At 39.7% G+C, this 26,010-nt stretch overlaps 7 protein-coding genes across 12 annotated transcripts; 4 read left to right on the top strand and 3 right to left on the bottom strand.

The window, feature by feature from the left end:
- Positions 1-2,724: 2,724 nt before the first annotated feature.
- Positions 2,725-4,076, top strand: LOC111780643 (transcription factor MYB36-like). The gene is made up of 3 exons (XM_023661105.1): positions 2,725-2,912; positions 2,987-3,116; positions 3,208-4,076. Exons 1-3 carry the CDS (start codon positions 2,777-2,779, stop codon positions 3,911-3,913), a joined length of 972 nt encoding a protein of 323 aa, XP_023516873.1. The 5' UTR covers positions 2,725-2,776; the 3' UTR covers positions 3,914-4,076.
- A 416-nt stretch (positions 4,077-4,492) lies between these two features.
- Positions 4,493-6,770, bottom strand: LOC111779702 (flavonoid 3-O-glucosyltransferase-like). The gene is made up of 2 exons (XM_023659821.1): positions 6,052-6,770; positions 4,493-5,852 (listed from the first exon to the last, which is right to left on the bottom strand). The coding sequence occupies exons 1-2, from the start codon at positions 6,548-6,550 to the stop codon at positions 4,993-4,995; spliced, it is 1,359 nt and encodes a 452-aa protein (XP_023515589.1). The 5' UTR covers positions 6,551-6,770; the 3' UTR covers positions 4,493-4,992.
- A 1,170-nt stretch (positions 6,771-7,940) lies between these two features.
- Positions 7,941-8,664, top strand: LOC111780576 (pathogenesis-related protein PR-1-like). Its single transcript, XM_023661010.1, has one exon. It carries the CDS (start codon positions 8,054-8,056, stop codon positions 8,561-8,563), a length of 510 nt encoding a protein of 169 aa, XP_023516778.1. The 5' UTR covers positions 7,941-8,053; the 3' UTR covers positions 8,564-8,664.
- An 821-nt stretch (positions 8,665-9,485) lies between these two features.
- Positions 9,486-14,009, top strand: LOC111780634 (putative lipase YOR059C). Of its 6 annotated transcripts, XM_023661088.1 has the most exons (10): positions 9,495-10,131; positions 10,285-10,352; positions 11,224-11,294; positions 11,443-11,709; positions 12,054-12,220; positions 12,319-12,374; positions 12,571-12,623; positions 12,717-12,834; positions 13,475-13,572; positions 13,677-14,009. In XM_023661088.1, exons 1-10 carry the CDS (start codon positions 9,803-9,805, stop codon positions 13,746-13,748), a joined length of 1,299 nt encoding a protein of 432 aa, XP_023516856.1. In that variant the 5' UTR covers positions 9,495-9,802; the 3' UTR covers positions 13,749-14,009. The 6 variants fall into 6 exon arrangements, with proteins under 6 accessions (XP_023516859.1, XP_023516857.1, XP_023516861.1 ...); XM_023661091.1 differs by lacking the exons at positions 13,475-13,572; positions 13,677-14,009 and adding an exon at positions 13,106-13,458 and having other exon boundaries at positions 9,486-10,131; positions 12,571-12,628; XM_023661089.1 differs by lacking the exons at positions 13,475-13,572; positions 13,677-14,009 and adding an exon at positions 13,106-13,457 and having other exon boundaries at positions 9,487-10,131.
- Positions 14,010-15,766: 1,757 nt separating this feature from the next.
- LOC111780589 (zinc finger protein CONSTANS-LIKE 5-like) lies at positions 15,767-17,359 on the top strand. Its single transcript, XM_023661024.1, has 2 exons — positions 15,767-16,651; positions 16,745-17,359. The coding sequence occupies exons 1-2, from the start codon at positions 15,908-15,910 to the stop codon at positions 17,123-17,125; spliced, it is 1,125 nt and encodes a 374-aa protein (XP_023516792.1). The 5' UTR covers positions 15,767-15,907; the 3' UTR covers positions 17,126-17,359.
- A 1,290-nt stretch (positions 17,360-18,649) lies between these two features.
- Positions 18,650-21,008, bottom strand: LOC111780533 (PTI1-like tyrosine-protein kinase At3g15890). Its single transcript, XM_023660959.1, has 4 exons — positions 20,782-21,008; positions 20,558-20,699; positions 20,219-20,481; positions 18,650-19,482 (listed from the first exon to the last, which is right to left on the bottom strand). The coding sequence occupies exons 1-4, from the start codon at positions 20,826-20,828 to the stop codon at positions 18,783-18,785; spliced, it is 1,152 nt and encodes a 383-aa protein (XP_023516727.1). The 5' UTR covers positions 20,829-21,008; the 3' UTR covers positions 18,650-18,782.
- Positions 21,009-22,860: 1,852 nt separating this feature from the next.
- LOC111780328 (protein GLUTAMINE DUMPER 2-like) lies at positions 22,861-23,656 on the bottom strand. Its single transcript, XM_023660702.1, has one exon. It carries the CDS (start codon positions 23,564-23,566, stop codon positions 23,036-23,038), a length of 531 nt encoding a protein of 176 aa, XP_023516470.1. The 5' UTR covers positions 23,567-23,656; the 3' UTR covers positions 22,861-23,035.
- Positions 23,657-26,010: the final 2,354 nt, after the last annotated feature.

Raw genomic sequence — 26,010 nt, 5'->3', positions numbered from 1 at the left:
TTGCACAAAGGAAAAGCAATTAAGGATGAAGAATTGAGGTGTAAGGCAGCATCAGGATTCAAGTTAACTTCATCAATGACGACTCTCATTCCTGATCATAATTGCTTACTTACTTATTATAACAACTTCATCAATGGATTTCAGAGAAACGCAGACTACAAAAAATACAACACGATACAATGAACATCCTCAATTCTAGTCAGTAACCATAATTGAAATGTCACACCCCCAAGAGAGTGGGACAATTCTAGAAGCATAGAAACTGGTATTTACAAAAGCTTCCAAAATTCGGCATTCGCAAATCTGGAATAGACCCAGAATCTAACCCAGACGAATTCATGTTGGTTAAACATTTGGCGAACCATGCTACTGAAATCTTACAAAAGAAGTTAAATATTGTTCCGGACAGCAAAGTATGAGCCATTATTGAAACAGAGATAAAAGTCACATTGAAGGGACCCAGAAGGCCCTGGACTACCAACCCCACCGGCTGTCTCGACCAGACACATGGCTCTGGTTCTAGCATCCTTACTCTCGCCACTCCTTCACAATTCAGAAGCCAAAACAAAGTCAAAACACATGGCTTCTATCGAATTGAACAAAAATTTCGTTCAACCCAACTCAATCTTGGTAGTTCAAGTTGATCGATCATCGGTCATATGAACTCTCATACGCCGAAAGGAATTCGAACCAAAACTAAACATGTTGACTCTATCTTCTTTCTCAAACAACAACTCCTTAATTGGCTGAATTACTTAGTCCAACTAATAAACTATCCATCTTTTGTTTGACAATTTAGTGTGTTTAGGGATTGATTATGTATAAAATAATAATAATTAGTACAACAAAAAGTCATCCAAATCCCGATTACACTTATTGACTATAATTTTTTAAAACAAGGATATCATTTTTTTAACCTTTGTTTTGAATGACGCAGCAAACAGCTTCAAGCACTATACCAAACACTGCATAATTATTCGCAAAACAGAAGGGGTTTGTAGAGGGCAACACAGAAACTTAAACAAAACTTGAGTTGTTGAAATACCCTAAGCTAAGCCTTATACAATTAGTCAACTTTAATCAAATTATAATGCCACCAAATATTCCATATCAATTAGTTTATAGCGATTGTTTCCTCGAATCAAAGCTCATGCTTATCTTATCTTATCTAAAGGGCCTAACTTTTTGTGTTATTTTAACTCAGAAAGTGTTGAAATGAGATGGGTCTAACTGGGTGACGAAACCGAATTAGGTCCAAGTCATTGCCATTAGATTCCGTGGTTAGAGACAGAGACAAGCAGAAGGGTGTTGTTATTGCCCCTAAAATCTCACTCAAATTGGTATTTTAATCGCATTAATATTGAAAGAATGAGAAGTTTATTGGGAATTTCGTGTTTTTTTGTTTGTTCTTGGCTTGTAATTTCTCTGTGGGTGCGGTTCCTTGGGGCCTTCATTTCTTAATTCCGGAAGTCATCGAGATACACATTATTAATCAAATGAAAAGGAAAACCAAGGTCAATGAGAGGTGTCATTCCTTGAAGCTTTTCTAATATTAATTGCTGTAACGCTTCATTGTCTCTCTAATTGAGTGACAAGTTGCAGCTATAATAATGTTTAATGCCTTCATGGTATTTTCATAAGGGAACACATGGACCAATGATATTGGAGATGGTAACAAAAGGGGTTTTATTTTGAACTAGGGAAACCCTAAGACTTTTGCTAAGATCGTTCTTGTTACGAGTTTATAAACAAGAAATACTATATGTATTGGTACGGGAGTTTTGGAGAAACCAAAAGCAAAGTCATGAGAGTGGTGTTGTGGAGGTTCGTGATTCCTAAAATGACATAAGAGCTAAGTTTCGAGTGGTGGTGTTCATACCACTCAAACCCACCGCTAGCAGATATTGTCTTTTTTGGGTTTTCCTTTTTCGAGATTTCCCTCAAGACTTTAAAACGCATCTACTAGGGGGAAGGTTTCCACACCCTTATAAAAGGGTGTTTTGTTCTCATCCCCAACCAATGTGGAACATCACAGGTGTGTTGGCAAAGACGATGACTCCTAAGGAGGGTGTATTGTGAGATTTCACGTTGGTTGGAGAGTATAAAGATGTGGAAATCTTTCTCTAAGAGACGCGCTGACAACAATACGTAACGGGCTAAAACAGATAATACTTGCTCTACTGTTGGAAAGTATAAAGGTATGGAAATTCTCTCTTTGGTTGGAGAGTATAAAGGTGTGGAAATCTTTCTTTAACAGATGCGCTAACAACAATATGTAACGGCTAAAACAGACAATATTTACTAGTAGTGAGGTTAGAGTATTAGTATCATGCATGGGGGAGAACATTATTTGATGAGTTGCAACATGGTCCTCTCATAATATATGATGGAACAATTCCGAGGACAATGGCGACAAGAGGACAGGATATAGAGGAGCTTCCATTGTACCTCCCCGTCCTTTAATTAATAGATTTGAAAAACTAAAGCATTGTTCTTAATTTATGGTGTGGCCAATTGCTTGAATTGTTAAACAAGGCACGACCGAACTAATCCAAAAAGAAAGAGAGAGAGAGACTAATGAATCCACCAATCATATGGGGTTGGAGGAGAGGTTGAGACGAAGACTTTGTTGTGTACCAAAATCATAAATAAACAAATAAAGAGCAAGAGATTTCCCCCACTTTTTCAACCTATAAAGCCAGGGTCTTATTCCACAGTTCTTTCAAAAACAAAACCCCACAGGATTGAAGAACAAATTAGAAGCTAAATTGTGAAGATGGGTCGAGCTCCATGCTGTGATAAAGCCAACGTCAAGAAAGGGCCATGGTCACCTGAGGAAGATGCAAAGCTTAAAGCTTATATTGAACACTATGGAACTGGAGGAAACTGGATTGCTCTGCCCCAAAAAATTGGTATATAACTACTTCTCCTCCTTCATAACTATACAAATTTCTATGGCTCTAAAAAAACAAGTACTGTTTTGAAGGGCTCAAGAGATGTGGAAAAAGCTGCCGATTAAGATGGTTGAATTATCTGAGGCCTAATATCAAGCACGGTGGATTCTCAGAGGAAGAGGACAACATCATTTCTAACCTCTATATAAGCATCGGCAGCAGGTTTGTTACAATTTTTTGCCATAACTTCTGTCTTGGATGTTTCCTTTTGTCGGAGGTTGATTGTCCTCGAATTCCATGCGTGTCTTTCTAGGTGGTCTGTAATTGCTGCGCAGCTGCCTGGAAGAACTGATAACGACATAAAAAATTACTGGAACACCAGACTGAAAAAGAAGCTACTTGGAAAACGTGTACAGTCGAATAGCAACAACAATGGCAATTCACCTTCATCGAGCAGTAATGAAGATCCCAAAGAGGGTTTGAGTAACTCAGCCTTGGAAAGGCTTCAACTTCATATGCAACTTCAGGGCTTTCAGAATCCACTCTCTTTTTATACACACCCTCAGCTATGGCCCAAGCTCCACCCCGTCCAGGAAAAGATTGTCCAGACACTCCTCAACAATCAAACCCCTAACTTTCTTAGCCCTAATCTCCAAGCTGCTACTACTACTCAATTACCAGAAGGCCAACCACCCACGGGAGAGGAGTTCTTTATTCACCCAAAACCTAACCAAGCATGTTTAGATCAAGCATCTGGGTATCATCAAGTTTCAAACTTTATGCAAGTGGATGAACTTCCCGATGTTAAGGCTGATGGTTTCATGGCACAAACTGGACAAATGGCCGAATTTGATTGCTTTAAGGAAGTGGGTGGGTCTTCCAAGGACAGCTTGAACTGGTGGGCTCAGAATAACGACCAAGATATGAGATCCGGATCGTCCTCTAATTCATGGGATTCAACTTCTGTTCTTCAATCGGAATGGGTGTTTCAAGATTTTGAGTTAGGGTATAATCTTTAGGGGGGATTAATTTTAGGTTTGTAGGGGTTGAGTGAGAGACAAGTAAGCCCTTCGATTTCTATTGCTCATAACATGGATTCTCCAGCATGTGACAGCTTATGAATCTGTGTCGTCAAGCTTTGTATATTTGTGTGAATAATGAAGTTTTAGTTTCAGATTTTCACTATGGATCTTGCTTAACATATCCAATCAAACGCTACGAATATTGTTTTCTATATTTTATAAAGGTCTCAAAACTATCGAGACATCTGAGCAAAGTCATGAAGGGGATACTCGACCTCATGCACTATTAGGGCACGCAAGCAAAAGCAAGCATGGCACCCACATGCCCTCACACAAGGCCAGAATGGGACGCACACGGGCCAAAATAGGGACTCATGAGCAAGACTTGGCATACCAAATATATACATTCTCACTAATTAGAGAGGATATTTTCAATGAAAAATCCAAAGAGTTTATCTCCAAAGTACAAAAAATTTAGAGGTAGGTCTAAACACAGGTTTTATCTCTTAGTTAGACAACATTTAGCCCTTAAAAGGATCCAAATGGAAATTAAGACTAGAATATTGCTACAATATCCATTACAAAATCATCATCTAATAACATGTGGAAGTGAAATTCAAAGCGTTCAAGTAGAAAGACATAAAATTCTAATAAGATTTATAGAAATAGGAAAGGAACAGACGCAACAGATTTGATCATCAAAGTCCAAAAATACTCAACACAGAAGATATGGAGTTCACAACATTAGCAATAAGCAACACCGTAGAGACAACCGAAGACGGAGCTAGCACAGCCATCGTCACAGTGGCTGCCCCCGTTGCGATTGCCCGACCATCCAATACCATATTCGATAATGTTTGAGAAACCGAAAATTTCACCGTTCTCTCGCCGTTTCTCTGCTACAACTTGGCTTGCCGATGCAAACAAACAGGATGATCCTCCACATATATATATAGACACCAAAATGAAGTCACGGACAGATTTTAAATTTACTATGGTGTGTGGGAAACGAAGCGTACAATTGGAAATTGAAATTAATTTCTACCAAACTAATTATTCATTAGAATTATTTGCTCCTAAGACTTGGTTACGATCTCCACGAAACGGCTGAAATTTCGAGAAGAAGCTCCGGTGGATTCAGCAGCTTTATGAGTCAAAGCCTGCAGAATCCCAACTTTCTCCCTCATCAATTTCCCCTCTTCGCTACCCAAAACTTGTCCCAACGCCTTCAAAACCCCACTTTTTGTCATCGCGCCTCCCTCTAGAGCCACCCCAATTCCCCATACATTTTCCGCCGTCTTCACGTTCAACCTCTGGTCCCCAAAATACGGCCGCCCAATCATCGGCACGCCTCCTCCAACGCTTTCCAACACCGAATTCCAACCGCCATGAGTCACAAACGCCCCAACCGAAGAATGCATTAATACCTGCACCTGAGGGGCCCATGGAACAATTTTACCACTACCCGTTTCGCGAAGCCCCTTTGGCAAACTTTCCTCTGCATTGCCCCTAAACGACCAGAGGAATGGAATCCCACTTTCCAGCAGGGCATCTGCCAGCGCTGCTAGTTCATGCGGCGGCGGACATAGAAACCCCCCGAAGCTTATGTACACTACAGAGTTTGGTGGGTGGTTATCGAGCCAGGGTAAGCAACCATGGTCGTCGGAGGGAGGCTGCTGCATTAGTACGAGCATGCTGAGTGGACCAATGTTGAGGTAATTGGGGAGTCTTGAGTTTAGTAGGCTTTGTATGTCCTTATCTATTTCTTCGAAACAGTTTATGAGAACAGAGGTGGCTCGTGGAAGGTGATGGCCCATTTTATATAGGAATTTTGGGAAGGGTGAGTCTAGGCTCGCAGTTATGACTTCTTCGGGTAAATCGTCTACCCGGATTTCTGAGAATCCCGGCAAGAAGTCCAGGGGTTTCTCTCTGGATCCTGCGTGGAAATTCTTCTGCCTAATTATAGAAGAAAACTACACTGTACATAGCATGATATAGACTAGTATTTCTTCTTCAAATAGATTAAGCAGAACAGAGTTTCAGAAACAAAATCCTTAGACCGATTAATCCTTGTTTACCCTAAAACCCTTTTGCTACTTAAGTTGAAATAAGAAAGCGATGAAAAGGCGACGTACCAGAAGATTTGATGTGCTCTCTGATGACATCCGTGTCGAGATGCGCGAGCAGAGGCCGAGGCCCCGACGTCCAAAGCGCGACCCACGGCACTTTCATTTCTTCTGCCATTTCTCCCACAAACCAGTAGAACGCATCGCTAATCAAACACCCGATTCCCTCTCCCATCTCCTTCGCCGCAGCCTCCACTCCGTTCTTAAACCTCTCCGCAACCCCTTCCAAGAAGTGCTCCATCAGGTCCCCTTGCTTTTCCCCCAACACGTAACCTTCCGGCAACCCGTCGCCAATGTCAATCCGCTTTATCCTGTCGTCCTCATTTGATCCCCAGGCCGAGAAGGTTGAAGCGTTGGATTTGGCAGTGCTGAGAAACGAAAATCGCACGTGTGGAGCTGCCTCGGAGAGCTTCCGGACAAGACCCAGAAGGGGCAAGGCGTGAGTTCCGAAAGGGAATGCCAAAACGGCGATGTGGTTTGTGGTTGCTGGGCGATGAGATGCCGACATGTCGACGTGGTAAATTGGCAGTAGCTGCTGCTGCCGCCGTTGCTGCTTTAAATTTTACAGGGAGGATGAATTGGGAGGAGTAGTAATAGAGAGAAAACTGGTGGTAGGTACAAAATACAGTTGAAACTGAATGATCCAGCTTCCACCACGTCACCTTCATTGCTTCATTTAATTTTTCCACGCCGGTTTTGTGCAATTCAACCGCCATAATGGGCCGACGCCGTTCTCATAATGCTGATGCCGATCGACACTCCTACTGATGTCCACTTTTAGACTGAAAATGTGAGAACAGAGTTCCCAAATATTTTTTACACCCATCCATCTGTACTTAATATAAATATATTTTAAAGCTATATATTATATATATATAATTTATTTATTTATTTATTAACAAATTAATTAATTAATTTTAAGATCCTAATAATATCTAATTTTTTTTATCATTGATTTTATTAAAGAATATATTAAAAAATGAAAATTTTAAAAGAATAATAAATGGTAAAAACTTATCTACGAGGAACCCATTTCTTTCGTAGTGATTTTTTTGTGTGAATTCCTGTCTTGGAGAATTTTTGTGAGAATGAAAAATGAAACTAGTGGAAGGGATGGAACTGTCCAGTGACACCGACATCTCTACGGACTCAATATTGATCTCTACGGACTCAATATGGTTAATAGTAATCTCAATATTAATATCTTTTTAAAATACTAAAAATGTCTTGATTTTTTAAGTTGAACAATTGATTTTATAGTAAAATAAAAATGGAATATAATACCGTTTATGAGCTGAAAAGTTGAGGTAGAAGAAGAAAAAATAAGAGTAGTTGAGAATACAGTCTCCACTAATTAAGGGAACCCCATCTGCCTGTCAATGGACGACACAGCGTGGATTTCGCCATTAATGGCGACCACCTTAAAAACGCATTTGACTGCTTCTACTAAATTCTCTCTAATTAAAGGATTTTCACTCATAAATAATTAAATACATATATTTGAACTGTTTATAAGTGCCTAACCACATTTCTTATTACAATAATTTAACAAATATCTTTCTAGTTTCGCAAAATACTTTAAAACATTTGCCACGAGAAATAACAAAATGGTCTGATAACGACAATAACCTACATGTTAAGAACATGTCCAGTTCTAAAACTAAATAAATAAAACATGTGAAAAGCCCTGGTCGATATTAATACACAATGATCGAAAGAGAAGGGTTTGTTTACGCTCAATCAATGTCCATAAATTGATTATATTACCTTTGGTTTAATAATGTAATGTATTAGGAGAAAGAAAAAAAGAGAATGGTAATGATTATGGAACATGGATGCCACCCCATAGTTGACACACAAGTCTCCTTTATCCAACCACTCAACTCCAAAGCCATTCCTTCATAAATATCATCCAACTCTAAAAACTACACTCCAGAGCACACACGCATACACACAAAGCCTGCCCAATCAAATCGCCCTCCAAGACCTCAATTTGGAGGAGAGGAAAAAAATGCATGCATATCTGCTCATCCCCATCGCCATTATTCTCACCCTCCTAAGCTCAATCGGCCTCGCCGCCGCAGCTTCGGTGAGGTCCGACAGAGTCCTGCAAAAGCAATTCCTCGGCCCTCACAATGCCGCCAGATACGCTCTCCGATTGGCCCCCTTGGTTTGGGACAACAAACTGGCTCGCTACGCACAGTGGTATGCGAACAAGCGGCGAGGGGATTGTGCCCTCCGTCACTCTGGCGGACCTTACGGTGAAAACATCTTCTGGGGCAGCGGCAATACATGGAATCCGGCACAGGCTGTGTCGGATTGGGTGTCGGAACGGAAGTGGTACAGTTATTGGGCCAATTCTTGCGTGGAGGGTGAACTGTGTGGGCATTATACTCAAATTGTGTGGCGGACGACACGCCGGATTGGGTGCGCTAGAGTCACCTGCTACGATGGTAAAGGCGTCTTCATCACTTGCAACTATGACCCTCCTGGTAATTACATCGGGGAGAGACCTTATTAAACGCCATTAATTATCTTCATTATGGGTAAAAGTTCTGTTGTTCATGTCCTAGTCAAATTCACATGTAATTGATATGTGCTGTATCCCCAATAAATATATATATATATATGTATATTTCATTTTTATTTTTTTTCTCCTGCCCTACTAATTTCCGTACCAAATAATAAAATTTTGAAATAAAACTTTATTAGGAAGAGATTATGTGTTAATATTGTAAATGATCATAGGCATTCGATTTACAATATGTTTGTAATCTTGGGCAATAATTGTGTATTATAATGATTCAATTGATTTCAGTCTTAATTATTGTTGCAAAAAATTAAATGTAGAGCATAGGGTAAAAAAGATATTGAGGTAAGAATAATAGATTTATAGGAAGCAGTGGCGGTAGAATTATGAGTGTTCAGACAGTCAGAAATTCTGAACGTGGAAACATGCATCTGTCGCCGCTCATTTAAATTCCCAACTACTTTAGGCCTATGTTCTGAACGGTGGGCTCCACTAGCCATTCGGATTTTTTTTCAGATGGGCTTTAGTTGGGCCCAACACTGAGTCCAATTCAGGCCCATGTCAATAATAGAGAGTTTTTTTTTTATCAACATTTATTTAATTTTAATATAAATGATTTATTTCATTATTATTCTTTGTCATTATTGCCTGTTTAAATACGAAGGAGTAAATGTAATATTATATAAAAGTTTCTCGTATTGGTGTGAGATATAGAGTGAGTGTCATTTTGTATTTATTTAAAGGCATCCGAGAGAAAGTGTGAGATTTTAAGTTGGTTTTAGAGAATAACGAACTCATTTTAAAAATGGCCAGAGACATACGTAATGAGTCATAACAGTGGGCTCATACCATTATGGAAAGCCGTGATTGGCTATTATTATGGAGCTGAAAGTTCCATGTCAATGGTAACTCAAACTTGGGCGGTGGTTGGTTTGACACTCCGTAGATGGTTTAGTGGTCCAGCTGATTTTGGTTGTTTGTTTGCAGCTGCGAGTAGGATGAGAAACAGAGGTAGCCGCAGCTGCTTGCTTTTTGATTGTGATTGGAGGCAAAAGCGTACAAGGATAGGTTAAGTAGGCGCCGGCAATAAAAAGGCGTAGGGCGGTACAAAATGGGCAGACACGTGCGAATATGGGACGACGCCCATTCATTCACAAATCCAACTATTCCTACCTTTCCGTCAACTGATTCCCTCCGGTTTGTTAAAAAGCCGTCAGCTGGGGGACGGGCATGATCGCGGGCGCGGCCAATACTCCACTCCAGACCCCGCCATCGGGGCCTCTCTTCGACCCGTCAGCCACTCGCCATTGCCTTTCCAACCCTTTCCCTCGCTTCACCATTCGCTTTCCACCTAAGCCCTTCCCGGATCCTGCTCTCTCGCTTTCCGATCATTCCAGGATGGACTTGATCGGACGTCTGGCTAATAGTTTCTTCTGCAGCCTCCGCCGTCTGAAAGGCCTCAAGGTGGAGGCTGATTTCTCTGGCGAGGAAACTTTTGTTCCCGTTGCCAAGGCGGCGCCCGAGCACCTTGTCATCATGGTCAATGGTCTAATTGGGAGGTATTCTCTCCTTCATTGCTCTTTGATTCTACTCTCATGCCTGCTCCCACCATATTACTAGCTGTCCAACTGTTGCTCGTTTGATTTAGCATGTTAATTTGCGATCGGATTTGGATTTGGGTATCCATCGATCCTTCTTCTTCATTTCTTCAGTGCTGCAGATTGGAGATACGCTGCAGAGCAATTTGTAATGAAGCTTCCTGATAACGTTATCGTACACCGTAAGCGCTTACTATTCCCCCGATCTTCTATTCGTGTTGTAGGTCTCCTTGATCGGTTGCCACTTATTGTAAAAGTTCAATGGAGTCTCTATGCACTTGATGTGAAGATTTTTGTTATTTTGAGTGTATTTACGAAAATTTAGTGTCAAAACCTTTTGACAAAAATGGGTTAGGTTTAGTCAATACAAGATTAATCGCATCCCGAGAGGATAATTTTGGGCTGAGAGATAATGATACTTTTCCAAATAATCTATCTAGCACAACTTTTATTCTAATTTTGGAACGGTTTTGAAACTGATCCACCTTTAATATCCTTTTTCCAAAAGCAACCTTGAATGTGAAAAAAGTTATATCACGTGGCGGATGAAGCTAGGTTACCTCTAGGTGGTAAATCTGAATCCAATCTTTTGATTTCAATATTGCTTAACCTATGACCACCATGCAGAGAAATAGCTAGTGATGGGGAAGCTGAATCAGTGTCAGTAGGGCGAATAGGATATCCATTAACCATCAGTGCAATTTTAGACCGCAAAATTGAACTCACCCCTTCACTCAAAAAATTCAGATTGTGACCTAATGGGGATATCTCTTGGATTGTTTTGGTATACAGTGTGCTTAAAATTATGATTTAGTAAGCCTTTTTATCTGTGTTTCTACTCAAAAGTGTTTTTAGCTGATCCAAACTCCAAGGCACATCTCTTTTCTTGACTCTCTGACATCAAGAGTAGTCTTTGAGAAATTCATAATTGAATTTACCTTTGTTGTGTTCAATTTATTGGCTAGTGTATCGTGTTGGAACTCCTTTATGTCAACCCTTTATGCGTACAGGTCACATTAATTTCTTTGCTTCTAAAATAATCTTCTCGAGCAGGCAGTGAGTGTAACACTTCAAGATTAACATTTGATGGCGTTGACACAATGGGAGAAAGGCTGGCTGAAGAGGTATCTTGGTCCTATATATGTATTTATGATTCATCTCTGAAAAGTATAAAAATAGCATCCTCACAGACATTTGGGTTCTCTCTTGAAATTGATATTGTTGAATTTCTCAAAGTTGTTGAGGACTTTACTATAAACACATCCAATGCAGGTGTTAGCTGTCATAAGGCGTTGGCCAGAGGTGCAGAAAATTTCCTTTGTGGCCCATTCTTTAGGTGGGCTTGTTGCAAGGTATGCCATTGGAAGGCTTTTTGATCATATCCCTAAATTGGAATCCTCAGGTGCTCCTCAAAGTTTCTCTGCCGAAGAGCAGAAGCAACAGGTTGAGCAATTCCATCATGCAAGAATTGCTGGATTGGAGCCTGTGAACTTCATAACAGTTGCAACTCCACATTTAGGTTCACGTGGAAATAAACAGGTGATTATGCTATTTATTATATGCATTTTAGACTACAGAAACCAGATCGTCAAGCTGAAACTTGAAAGAGTTGTTCATGAGTGTGCATTTTCCTTTGCATAGCAATAGGGGCTATTGCCTGTTGACCGTTAACTCGCCATCTCGTCCATTATTCACCAGGTTGTTAAATAAACTTAAGGTCTACAGCAAACCAGTCATCAGTCTGAAAATTCAGAGTTTTTCATTGAGTGTGCATTCACTTTGCCGCAGCATTGGGGTTGGGTGGAGGGAGGGTAGGTTGAGGTTGGATTTATCAAATGAAATATCTAGTTAATATGACTTCTTTGTTCCTTTTGTTTCCTCAGTTTCCAGTTCTTTGTGGTCTTCCTTTCTTGGAGAGAAGAGCTTCTCAAACAGCACACTTAATTGCTGGGAGGTCTGGAAAGCATCTATTCCTCACTGATGATGAAAATGATGGGAAACCTCCGCTTCTCCTAAGAATGGTTACCGACTCCGAAGATCTAAAGTTCATGTATGTTTTGACTTTTGCATAAGAATAGTAAGTTGCCTATACTTTGTATGCTATTGGTGTTTGACTTTGTATATTGTCTTTGGACTTCTGTTGTTTAGCTCAGCATTACGTGCATTTAAACGTCGGGTGGCATACGCAAATGTGAATTATGATCATATCCTTTTACACTTAAGGGCTTGAGATATTAATGTATCACAAGCTTCCTGATTACAAATTGTTGTGAGTCCAGACTATAGATGTGATTGTGAACCTAATAAAAGTTCATAGGCCAGAGAGTTACTCAATGCAGAAGAAGAATTAAGAGGAGTTATATCCGTTACTATATTATGTTGACCTTCACTTAATATTAGACATGGTTGGGTGGAGAACGTCGTCTATTCGTCGTCAACATGAGCTCCCAACGGTAAGGTTTGTGTTTCAGTTGTTCTCCACTTATGTTTCTTGAGCCTTTTCCAGAGCAAGATTAAATGCTTTTTTCTTCTTATTCTGTGACCAGTCAAGTGAGCTTACGACAAATGACAAATACCCACATATTGTCTATGAGGAGCAATCAAGGATGGATGACATCTGCAATAAAGCATCGCTGGTTTTAGACCAAACACTTGACTTAGAAGGTTACCTTCTTCTAGCTCCTTGTCTAAAATCTCTCCCTCTTTCTCTCAAGTATCTCCTATATTTTTGTTAGTTGTCTGATGTCTTGTAGTGAAACTATATTAGAAATGAATCTCTTTGGTAACAAGTTCAGAAAACAGATGCATCATCATCTTTATTCCTCGAGAGAAGAAAACTCAAAATTCTTACCAATTTTTTAGAATTTGAAGGAATTAGAAACTTTCCTCTCCTTGAAGTCATTTTTTCCAAGTAACAAAATATTTTGCTACGCAGGTATCATCTACCAATTCTAACATTCGCCAAAAGTAAGAGATTAAAATAAAAATTGTTGGAAAAACATCCAAACATTAGGGACTAAAACATGCATAAGCCTTGTGTTTATGCGCCCATACCTTTGGAGATCTAAGGTTGGGGAGAAGAGTATGCTTTATGAGTAGAAGAGAGAGATTCAAAATAAGCCAAATTAGGTGGGAACTCAATAGCATGCTGCTGTTCTTGCCACCATGTTTATTGTCCGTCTTGACATAAGCTTCATTAGTTAAGTACATGACTTGACCATCTCTGCAAGTTCTCTTGGTGCCTAATTCTGAAATTATTTTGTTTAGCCTTGTCATTGAAATAGTTTTTTCTTATAATATGTAGAGGAGATGATTAGAGGTCTTAATCAAGTTCCTTGGACACGAGTAGATGTTAGCTTTCAGAAAAGCAGACAGAGATACATTGCTCACAGTACCATTCAGGCAAGTATAGAGTGAACCGCTATTGCCTCAAGCATTGACTCCGAGTACCTCTGTTCTTATATTGCAAATCTTTTCCCATTTTAACAAACATTTGATAACTTCAGGTGAAGAGCTATTGGTTGAATTCTGATGGTGCAGATGTGGTTTTCCACATGATCGATAACTTTGTTTTATGAAAAGAATCTGAAACTTGGGATGAGTGGTTTGAAGCGCAATGTAAATTTTTAGCAGCAATATATAACATGTATTCTTTACTATCGGTGCGGAATCCTTAGAACATCTTATACTTTTTACCGTATGCTTGTTGCTAGTGTTTCATGAGAAATTTTCTTTTGTATAAACACTCGCATATTTTTGGTACCTGTAATTATTCCATATATTGAGACAGTGGAACTTTGAGATTTCTTTTGTGGAGTATACACACAGATTTGAACTTCTGTAACATTTCTGTTGAATTGAATGTTAGAAACATGAAAAAACTTAGGGTGGTAATTTAAATCTTCGATCCCCTCTTCACCTCAAGATTTCCACGTCGTTACATAAAATGTTTCGTTTTCCGCTTCAACCCATGTGAGAATACCCTAAAAAGTAACAAATATAACTAAAAGATGAGAATACCCTAAATGAGTAATATCTAAGTAGTCGTTTTCGACACTTAGCCAAAGGCACCATAGAAAGCGACAAAACATATCGTGAACGACCAACTTTGTAGGTTGGTCCATTACTTTTTATCTCTTAAATTACGAAGGGACAAACTCTTATCTACTTTCCAACTCTCACTACTAGACAAACCCTACATTTATTACATTATTCAACATTTTAATTTTTGTTTTTAGTTTAACTAAAATTTATTTTTTATTAAAATTAATTAAATGGTAAGAATGATACAATTCTTACCTACATGGGGAGAGGTAAGAGGGAAAATTGAAAGTGAAGTTACGGAAATGCCCTGAACATAATTCCAACAGAGATATGAAGCGTATCAATAAATGCGACGTTGGCTCGCTGACAACGACTCTATTCCCATTTGAGACCGCAAACTCCCATGACAATGGGAAAGGACAACCTGGTCCAACTAAATTTACACGCAATGGATGACCTCATTTGAACCCAAGTGACTAGGTCTACTCTTAACCCGACAACCCAACTCTTAGTTTTGTGAGAAAAGAGGGTATAATTTAATATAGAAAATCTATAATTAATTATGTCAAATAAATATGGTAATTTAAATTGGAGCTTATTCTTATAACTATAATAATGTTTTATTATTAAATTATTTAATGATGAATACATTAATTTTAAACATTTAAATTGAATATTTTCATTGGTTGTTTATGAAAAAAGAAAGAGAAATCTATTTAGAAATTGTAAGTAATTAATTATAAAAGATTTAGATATTTAAAAATTAAGAAACGAAATTGAAAAAACACTAAAATATATAACAAAAAATCAGATGGATTTAGAAATTGGAATATTGGAAATAAAATTGGAGAGCAAAGAACCGGAGCAGGCCATAAGTGGGTAAGCCGGGTTCGCCCGCTGCTTGAATAGATAAAAAAAAACCAACGACAGCTTTTTTTCTGACTTTCCATGTACCGAAGAGCCAACCATGTTTACGTGGCGGGACCCATGACCCACCACTTCCTTCGGTCAATCTCCAACTTTTTTTTCTTTTTTTCATGGAGCCGATTATTTGGACTTAAATAATTAATTGTACGAATCATATAAGTTTTCATACTTTACTTTCGATTTTTTGAAGAGACCTCATATCAATGAAAATGTATTCCTTATTCACAAATTAATGATCGTGAGACTCTCTCCTAACAATCTGTCTATCAAACAAAGTTATTATACTATGTTAAGAGTCACGATTCTCACAATGATATAATATTGTACACTTTGATAATAAGCTATTTACGAGCCTTTTTATATTGGTATGGAACTGGCTTGAACGCCAACTAGATCTTGTCGCTCGGCCTAGTCACCGTCCTCTTGAATAAAACTCTGACCACTTTCACAAGTGGGCGCTACGTCGGCACAGACACACGACAATTACTAATCCTTTGTATCAATCTTGTTACTAAAATAATATTTTAAATGTGGCAGAGAGCTCGCCACGTGTCGGGTTACTATTCGTGAGCATCCAGATTTCCTTCACCCTACAAGTCAGATAGATGATAGATAAAGATTGCTGAAAGACACAGCCACTTCCCTCTTTCTGAAACCAAATCCAAACTGCACCAAATATCTCTCCCAGCTCCTCACCCAACACACCCAGTACCCTGTTTCTTGGCGGGAGACTCTGGAGGCTTCTGAATTCACAACGCCATCAACCATGGGAATTCAGGGAGACAGTGTTGTGAAGGGTTTCGGCGGCGGATGGGGCGTGGTCGCTAAACCCTGCGACTCCTGCAAGACAGGGCCTGCAGCCGTCTATTGTCGACCTGACTCTGCTTTCCTCTGCCTTTCCTGCGACGCCAAAATTCACTGCGCTAATAAGTTCGCCTCTCGCCACGAGCGCGTCTGGATGTGCGAGGTCTGTGAACAGGCTCCTGCTGTGGTCATGTGCAAGGCCGATGCTGCGGCTCTCTGTGTTACCTGCGATGCCGATATTCATTCCGCTAACCCATTGGCACGTCGCCACGAGCGTGTCCCGGTCGAGCCTTTTTTCGACACGGCAGAGTCAATGGTCAAATCCTCTTCGGGTTTCAATTTTCTCCTGCCCACTGAAACCAACGCCAGTGGCTGCCACGGTGCCCATCAACACGAGGAAGTGGAGGTTGCCTCCTGGCTTTTATCCAACCCACCTTTCAACTCTAAGCTCGTGGACGAACCTGAAATCAAGCCACCTGGTCATGATCAAATGTTCTTCACTGAAATGGATTCCTTTATTGATTTTGACTACCCAAACCCAGTCAACAACCACAGCGCGGTTAACGACAGCGTCGTCCCTGTTCAAACCAAGCCACTCTGTACTCCGGTGATCAATACCCACTCCCAAGAAAATTGCTACGACATCGATTTTTGCAGATCCAAGCTCAATTCATTCGGCCATCAACCACTATCCCTGAGCCACAGTGTAATTAACCCAACCCCAGATGAAAAATTTCTAATTTAACCCAAAACTTGGGTCAATTAAACTAATTAAGTTGCGATTGTTTGAATCCTTCAGGTTTCCTCTTCTTCCCTAGAAGTCGGAGTTGTCCCAGAAGCGAATTCGATGTCCGACATATCATACCCATTGGGTCAAAGCGTGAGTAGTGGGGGGGACTCGGGGCTACCGGTATCGGGATCCGGCAACCCAGCGACTCAATTATGTGGAATCGACCGGGAGGCGAGAGTGTTGAGGTACAGAGAGAAGAGGAAGAACAGAAAGTTCGAGAAGACAATCCGGTACGCTTCAAGAAAAGCTTACGCGGAAACCCGACCCAGAATCAAAGGCCGGTTCGCCAAACGGACTGACACACTATCAGAGGTTGAAGAAATGTATGGGTCGGCTGGTTCGTCTCTGTTCTTAGCAGACACCCAGTACGGCGTGGTACCGACATTTTAACCATGACTAAGCTGAATTGAACTGAACGAACTAAATCCAGTGCTGCTTAGATTTATAATTCTTATTGTGCGCATTGAATAAATGAACGGTAGATTACGGCAAATTATGTGTTTAATGGCGATGATGTAAACAAGCAAGCAGTGATTGATTTGCAGGAGCGTGGGTATCGCAAGATGCTTGCTTTTTGTCACCCTCTTCTCCTTACAAAATATAACCGATTTGCCCTTCTGAATCTTTTTCTGCATTTCTATTGGCTGGATCCAAATTTAAATTTTTAGCTCAATTTGGGCGGTGTTTGACAGAGGTGTCTGTTTTGGATAAGTATGATCCCAGAAAAGTGGCATCACGTGGAGTGTTGTAACTTTCTGGGAATGGTAAAGCTTTTTTCTTCACGGGTTTGTGAAAGTGTTTCTTTTAAATTACTTTTCGAAAGATGATACTTTTATGAGGGCAGTGGATTCAAGCAGCTGCAGTTTTCAAGTTCTAATAATTGGTTCGTGTAATTATGAGCATTTGGTCCACTCACCTTTTTATAATGCGAATTCCAAGTCATGCATCGGCTCACTAAATTCGAGTATCTAAATAGGGAAGATCAGAGTCATATCTCGTCGTCATGTGTGTATAAACACACACATGTGCATTGCAAACTGCAAACCAAGACCAGCTATTGAGGCTGGAGACTAGTGACTAGCAACCATTTTGGGCATTAGAGGTCTATGACTGGGAACTAGGATAAGCAACCACATACCCACTAGTCACCGGTGACGAGTGCTAAGCCGGTGACTGTGTCAATGGATGGCAAATAACGGTCATAGACTGATGACTTGTAACTACTTTTGTAAGAGTGGAGAACAAGGACCGAGATTGAAGATCAGAGATCAGTGATTAATGATGACTTGTAACAGCCCATGTGAGATCCCACGTCGGTTGGAGAGGAGAACGAAACATTTCTAGTAAGGGTGTAAAAACTTCTCCTTAACAGATGCGTTTTAAAGCCGTTAGACCAATGACAATACGTAACGGGTCAAAGCAAACAATATCTACTAGTGATGGACTTGAGCTGTTACAAATGATATCAGAGTCAATCACCAGACGGTGCGAGACAATGGTCGGAGTAGAACTAAACCCTCTCCATAATAAACACATTTTAAAACCTTGAGGAGAAGTCGAAAATATTTGTTACGGGTGAATTTGGGCTGTTACAATACTACTCATATGAGTATTGTCGACCACCACACATCACCAACAACCAAGACCAAGGACTAGGTGACCAACGACCACTCCACTGATGGTCAGGAGTCGTCAATCTCAATTGCTAGTCATCGTTCTCCAACCATCGTCGCCATAGTGGTAACGATTTCTAGTCTCCAATCCCCGATCTTGATGATCGATGACCACTCATAGGTTATAATACTAGGGGAGGCTAAGTTAGTTTATAATTGAATTTTTCATTATCGAGAAACAAATAACGTTTCGGGACATGCTATAATGATATAAAACATTTATAAATAAATCGTTACCATATGTCCCAATCAAATAGATATGATCAAAGATTATAACAGAGAATAATTTGGAACCTACAAAAACAATATAGCATCTTACCTATATGTTCATATTAAACAAACTTTGGCTTCATATACTTACATTGTATTGCTAATTAAGCATGCATTCTCAAATTTTCATGGTGTTTGTAAGGATCTCTCATCTTCTGCTCCTCAATGGCACTAAAAACCCCATAATCGAAACTCTCTTGATCTCCAACTCCACGATGTTCTCTGCTTGCCTGCTCATCTTCATCAGTATCACATCTAACACTTGAGATACTCATTAGCATGGGCTTGATGCTTCCCTTGTGTTCCCCATCAGCCATCAAGGCCTTCAAACATTCTACCACTTCTCTGATAGTAGGGCGCTTATCTGGTTCGGTCTGCACGCACATGATTGCCAAATGCAATACATGTTCGAACTGTTTCCAATTCAGGTGTCCCTTCAGCTTCCTATCCGCCAAGTCTTTGAATCTGTCCTTGTTTATTGTGATGTTGATCCACTCAGAAATGGTTCTCTTTGCTCCACCTGGGAGTCTTTCAATTGGCTTCCTTCCCGTAATGAGCTCTAGCAAAAGAATCCCATAGCTGAAAACGTCACAGCTCTCGGAGACTTTGCCCCACATGGCATATTCAGGAGCAAGATACCCTAAGGTTCCTTTGACTCGAGTTGTCATGTGGCTTACACCCTCTGGTATTAGTTTTGCAAACCCGAAATCAGCTACAAGTGGCTCAAAATCTGAATCTAACAGCACATTGCTTGCTTTTATGTCTCTGTGGATTATGTGGGGTCTTACTTCCTGGTGCAAATACCTACATATCATAAAGTCAATATTTTCAGAGTTTTCCTTCGCTCTCTAAAAATGTGAGATTTTATATCGGTTAGAAGGAGAATGAAGTATTTTTTATAAGGGTGTGGAAACCTCTCCCTAACGCATTTTAAAAGCCTTGAGGAAAAGCCCAAAGAGAATAATATTTGCTTGCGGTGCGCTTGGACCGTTACAAATGGTATTAGAGCTAGACACCAGGTGGTGTTCCAGTGAGAACACTGGGCCCGGAGGGAGGTGGATTGTGAGATCTTGCATCAGTTGGAGAGGGAAGCACACATTTTTTATAAGAGTGTGGAAACCTCTCCTTAGTAGACCACTAGGCGGTGCCAAATGAAGACGTTGGGTCCGGAAGGGGGATGGATTGTGAGATCCCACATCGGTTGGAGAAGGGAACACACACACATTCTTTATAGGGTGTGAAAACCTCTCCCTAATAGACGCATAATATATGTTCTTTGTATCTTTATAAGGGTGTGGAAACCTCTCTCTAGTAAACCATTGTGAGGAGCCAGCGAGGATGTTGGGCCCCGAAAGGGGATGTATTGTGAGATCCTACCTCGGTGGAAGAAGGGAGGGAACATACACACATTTTTTATAAAGGTTTGGAAACCTCTTCTTAGCATATACTTAACACACATTCTTTATAAGGGTATAAAACTCGGTGAAGAGACACTAGTGTCCAAAAACAAAAAATAAAGAAACAATAAGTAATGACTTACAAAATGCCTTCAGCAGAGCCAAGAGCGATCTTCATTCTTCTTTTCCAATCCAAGTGAGCTTCAGAAGCAAATTGGCCATGGAGATGGGAGAGCAAGCTGAGATTTGGCATGTAATCATAAACAATAAGCCTCTGATCAGTCCCCACACAGTAACCCCTCAGCCCCAACAAGTTCTTATGCCTCAGCCTCGCCAGCACTTCCACTTCCACTGCAAACTCCATCTCTGCCTTATAATTCATCGCTTTCAGCTTCTTCACCGCTATCTACACACATATATAACAATTTTTTCAAACAAATCCTGCACAATATTTTACATGCTAATTTGGCCTTAATTTTCACCTGAAGACCATCGCTGGTCTTGCCCCAATAAACACTTCCAAATCCTCCTTCTCCCAGCTTGTTGTCCTCATGGAAACCATTCGTGGCCGCATGCAGCTCCTTGTACGTAAACATCCTCCACGAACTGTTCCCTCCAACGAACCTTCCACAACAAAAATGATCAAAATTCATCAGAAAAAGGGAAAAAAGACATATTTTTGAGATTTGGGTTCTGACAGACAAACCCCTGGTCTATTTTCTCAGAGCCACAGCAACTGAAAGACGATCCCATGGTTTGGTTTTTGTGTCAGGTCAGCATCCATCTGGTAGAGAAAAGTTTCCACTTTTAAACCAAATTACCAATGTTTCAGAGTTTGCCACTTGTAATTTAGTGTAAATGTAATCAAAGCCGACCTCGGCCGGCCTCTGTCGTCGGATATGCTGCGTGGGTGCTCACTCCCGCGGCTTTAACAAGACCAATTCTATTCTTAATTCATTAAATATATGAACAAGACCAATTATTATGCTTGACACAAAAAGACCAATTATAGATTATGACGCAAAAAGGGCCTTAAAAGGAATGCATTGACAGAGAGGGCCCATGAAGGAAACGAGGCAGCCCCGGCGACAGAGTTGAAACCATGGTCGAATGGAATGGTTGTTATCGAGACCCATTATAGTATATTGTGCATAAGCAATCAATTGTCGTTGTAGTTGGAATGATGAATTGATCAATAATTCATAATGTCCTTCAATCTTAGCTCACCCACAACTCACTCACTCTCTCCCAAATTCTCAACATGCCACTCAAATTAAGACAAAGTTTTATTATTTGTTCAAATTATCAGAGCCACAAGACGAATGATGTGGAACCCAATGCCAATTTCAACACTCCACTATTTTCCAATCCCATGGATGTTAACTTGAGCTCATTGCAACTTCATGAGGTTACAAAAACATTGGAACAAGCTTAGTTTAATGGCTTCCCCATCATTATTGTTGCCACTTCTTAGTTGATTTCTATAGCTCGAAGAAGCTCGAAGGCCCCAAGATGTGATGTCTCTGACGCCATCAAAATAAGGAAAATGGATGTAACAGCCTAAGTTCATCCCTATCAGATATTGTCTACTATTACGTATCGCCCATTAACCTTACATACTTTGTTCTCCTTACTAATCGATGTGAGATCTCACCATGTAGATGTACCAACCCCTGTAACGTCTCGAAAATGTTGGAGGGAGAAAAAGAGTATATACAATAATAATAATACTAAAACATTGTATAGAATAAGGTTTGGACCTAGGATTCAGGAGAGGAGAGCATATTCAATTGCCAATAATTAAGAAGGAATAAAGTAATAATAATAGAAGAGGGACATACTTAAGTGGGTTCTAACTTGGAATTGGATTTGGGATAAAGTGTCCTTCCAAGCTATATTACCTTTTTAGGTGCCTATTCCATTGTAGGCCCCCAATATATTCAAATTCCTTCCCTTCTTACAAAACAAAAACAGTTAAAAGATCATTTTATTTTTTTATGAGGATGTTTTTTTTAGAAGGGTGTGGAAATCTCTCCCGGATAGATGCGTTTTAAAATCATGAGACTGACGACGATACGTAACAAGTAAAAACAGATAATATCTGCTAGTGATGAGCTTAGATGATTACAAATGGTATTAGAGCCTGACACAAGACGTTGGGCCTAGAGCGAGATGGGGTTGTGAGATATGACACAAGAGTTTGTATAAGAAACTTATTCAACCCTCTTCTTCCCCCTTAGAATCGAGGAAGAATAAGTATAAGAAAAGATTTATGGAAGAACAATTTAAACAGATAAAGAGAAATTGTTGATGAGAGGAGAGTAGCTGATGAAAAGAAATGAAAAAGATGGAAAATTCAGATGTTATATCTGTAAATAGCAATATTGAATTGAGGGTTTGATTTGATTGAGATGTTGGAGTTAAAGCAAGAACTGTTAGTATTATAGTTCGTAAGCTAACAGAACATAGCCCAAACCCAGACAGACACACAGACAGACACACAGACAGACACACAGAGATGTGAGTTTGTTGGAGTCCGTTTTGGAGGGAAATTAGGAACAGCTTTATTAAATGAAAGGGTGCATGAAGTTTCTCCTCGCCGCATCACCCCCACCGGCACCCTCCATTTCCGGCCACTTCTCCACGTGCCTTCCAAAACAACTCCCTCGCTCACGCCCTCCACTTTCTGCAAATCCAATGCCTTTCACTTCATCCCTAACAATACGATCATTGCTCAAGTTTATTCTTTTTTCCTCAATTGTGTGTAAGAGAAGGAAACTGGTTGTGATTTTCAAAGTGGCAAAAGATTCATTCCGTCTCAGCTAGATTTACAGATTTCAGAGAGGGTAAAAAAAATCTTAGCAACTTAAGAATACTACCAAAGCTCGTGTTTTATATATATATATATATACAAAAACAAAAACAAACCAAACCCCAATAAAATTATTGAAAAAATTATGTTAATTGGTGGTCTGATCTGAAGATTCAGGAGTTCCTCTGTTTTCTATACTCTGAGCCTCCTGATTTCCGATGCTCTGTTCCGCCGTCTCTTTGTCGGCGGTACCAGTCGCACTGCTGCTACAACTACTATTGCTTTTGGTATCCCCAAAAGAAGAGGATCTGCTAGACATGGGAGTAGCCAAATACGTGGGCTTGATTTCTCCAGCCATAATAACCAATATTTTCTCTTCAAAAACAGGGGAAGGGCGTTTCTGGGTGTCGTCGTTGCCGGCCTCCAGGTCGGGCTCCCGATTGGTACCGTCGCCGCTGTCGAGGTATCCGGAGAGCTTCCAGTAAGAGCAAGCAAGGATTAGAAGCGCAAAAGCGATGAGTCCTAACATAGCAGCCAAACCCCCGAACAAGTAAGGGACAGGGGAATGCCAAGGGGAGTGCTGCAGCTGCTGCTGCCGTTGTTGTTGCGGGAAATGTAATTGGGGTTCAGGTGCGGCTGAGTGCCGTGAAACGTCCAAGGACTCTCTGTTGGCCACCATTGTTCAAAGGGTTCGCAAATGGTTGAGAATTGAGATGAAGATGTTGAAGCCCTGGGGGCGTGAGCCGTTATTTATAGATACAGAGGGAGTATAATTAAAAATTGGGTTAGTTTATTAATGGGAGGATTAATGTCGTCATATATATATATAAGAGGTGGGGTCGGATGGTGGAGACGTGGGACCCACAAGAGCACAAAAGGGCATTTTGGTAATATGAAACGAGTGATTATGTCAGGGACCTTTTGGTCAAGTTTTCATTTTTATTTTATTTTTTTAACAAAATCTTTCAAAAATTAAAAATGAAAATAAAAATTTTTGTTTTCTAATTTTTTTTTTTTTTTTTTTTAATTTTCAGTTACCGTACAGACCTAGTACGCCGTTCAGGACATTTATACCTTTCACGGTCCCACCGATTAATAAAAATTATTATTGATATTATCTATTTTAAATATATGTTATTATGATTTTATTTTTTATTTTTACCAGACGCTTCGTACTAATAAATAGGTAATTCTTATTTATAAACTCGTGATCATCCCAAAAGATATGACGTATAAATAAATTCATGCAAAAGACAAGCCCCATAACAAACGTCCAATTGTCCACTCGACGTACACGTCAAGGACACTTGCATTTTACTTTTTACTTTATTATATAATTTACCATCCAATAAGCTAAAATTCGTTTTATTATAAAAATTAAAATAATTTGAATCTTCCTCCCACTAACTCTATCTTATCCTATTCCTTCCTTGGATTTCTTGTTCTAAACCAATCCACACCAAATCCCACTTCTTCCATTCTTTTATTATTTCTTTTTATTATAATGCTCGGTTTGGTCTCCAACTTCTTACTTTTTTTTACGTTCTTTTAGAATGACTTATATCTACGAAAATAGTGTTCCTTACTTATAAATCCATGATCTTATCCTTAATTGACTAATGTAGGACTTTTTCTCAAAGGCTGGTTGGAGAAGACGATGAACAGGGAGAGAAGCTTAAGAAGATAATGTATTTAATTGATTGATCATACTACATATTCTCATTTGGAGGGAACAAAGCAATGAGATTAAACAAATAAGGAACAGAATTTTTCTCTAACTTTGCTCTTGTTTAGTAATTACTTAATTTCTGGAAGTGGGATGGACATAAAGTAACCATCTTTAATGGCTATTCATTAATATTTTATGAGATAATGAAGTCATTGGTAAGCACTACACCATAGCTTTTCTTACCAATGGATATGAGAAAGTGAATGAAAGTGATATTAAAATCAAACCCATCAACATGTGTTATATAACATATGAATGAATATGATTAATTTAGGCATTGATGGATGGTATATTCTACTTCTTTCATAATATTTTGTTTCAATGGATGCTCTTGTTCTTTGCTTAGGACTGTGTATGGCTGATTTGATGGGGGAGAATATCAATGCCTTCACACTATCTTATGTGCCAACCTATGTATGGAACAAAAAAAGGAGGTGGATAAGGTGCTTCAGTGGAATTCAGAAAACAAATAATTGGTTTTAATCAGTACAACATATATTTTCTTACCTAAGCTTCATTAAACTCACAGATCCTGTCACTCTCAGCGTACTCTCCATCCAACAAGTTTACTTTTGGTAGATATTGTTTGCTATGACCCGTTACGTATCGTTGTCAGCTTTATAATGAATGTTTTGTTCACTCTCCAACCGATATGGGATCCTACAATCCACCCCCTTGAGGGCTAGCGTCCTCACTAGCACATCACCTAGTGTCTGGCTCTAATACCATTTGGTTGGAGAGGGGGACGAAACATTCCTTATAAGGGTGTGGAAATCTCTCTCCAGTAGACGCATTTTAAAAACCGTGAGGCTGATGACAATACGTAATGGGCCAAAGCAGACAATATCTACTGGCGGTGGGCTTGAGCTGTTACAAATGATATCAGAGTCAAACATCAGGCGGTGTGTTAGCGAGGATGTTGGACACCTCAAAGGGAGTGAATTGTGATTGTGAGATCTCATGGTTGGAAAGGTAACGAAGCATTTCTTATAGGAATGTGGAGATTTATCCGTAATAGGCAATAAGTAACTGACCACCATTCCAAATTTGTAAGTACACCAAGTTTACATATATATTGAAACTGGCCTAGTGAGAGCTATTGTAAGAGTACACTAAAGATGGTGTATGCCCACAAGAAAGATTGGGGATTACGTATATAAGGAAGGACACAAAATGATTATCATAATTGAAAAGAATAGAGTGAAGTGATTGGAAAAGCTATGAACATCTTTGGGGGGGAAAAAACAAAGAGAAAAAGAAAGATGGGGTAGAACAGAAGAGGTCTTCCCATAAATGATTAGATTTTGTTGTCATGCTTTATCTTAATGCAAACAAGTATGCTTTTTGAAGCACTTTGTTTATTTAGATTTATTAACCATTCAATCTGCATAGCA

This window comes from Cucurbita pepo, chromosome LG18 (assembly GCF_002806865.2).
Source record: "Cucurbita pepo subsp. pepo cultivar mu-cu-16 chromosome LG18, ASM280686v2, whole genome shotgun sequence".
Classification (NCBI taxonomy): Eukaryota; Viridiplantae; Streptophyta; class Magnoliopsida; order Cucurbitales; family Cucurbitaceae; genus Cucurbita; species Cucurbita pepo.
The sequence above is the reverse complement of the archived record's forward strand: the minus strand, read 5'-3'. Positions and strand labels throughout refer to the sequence as shown.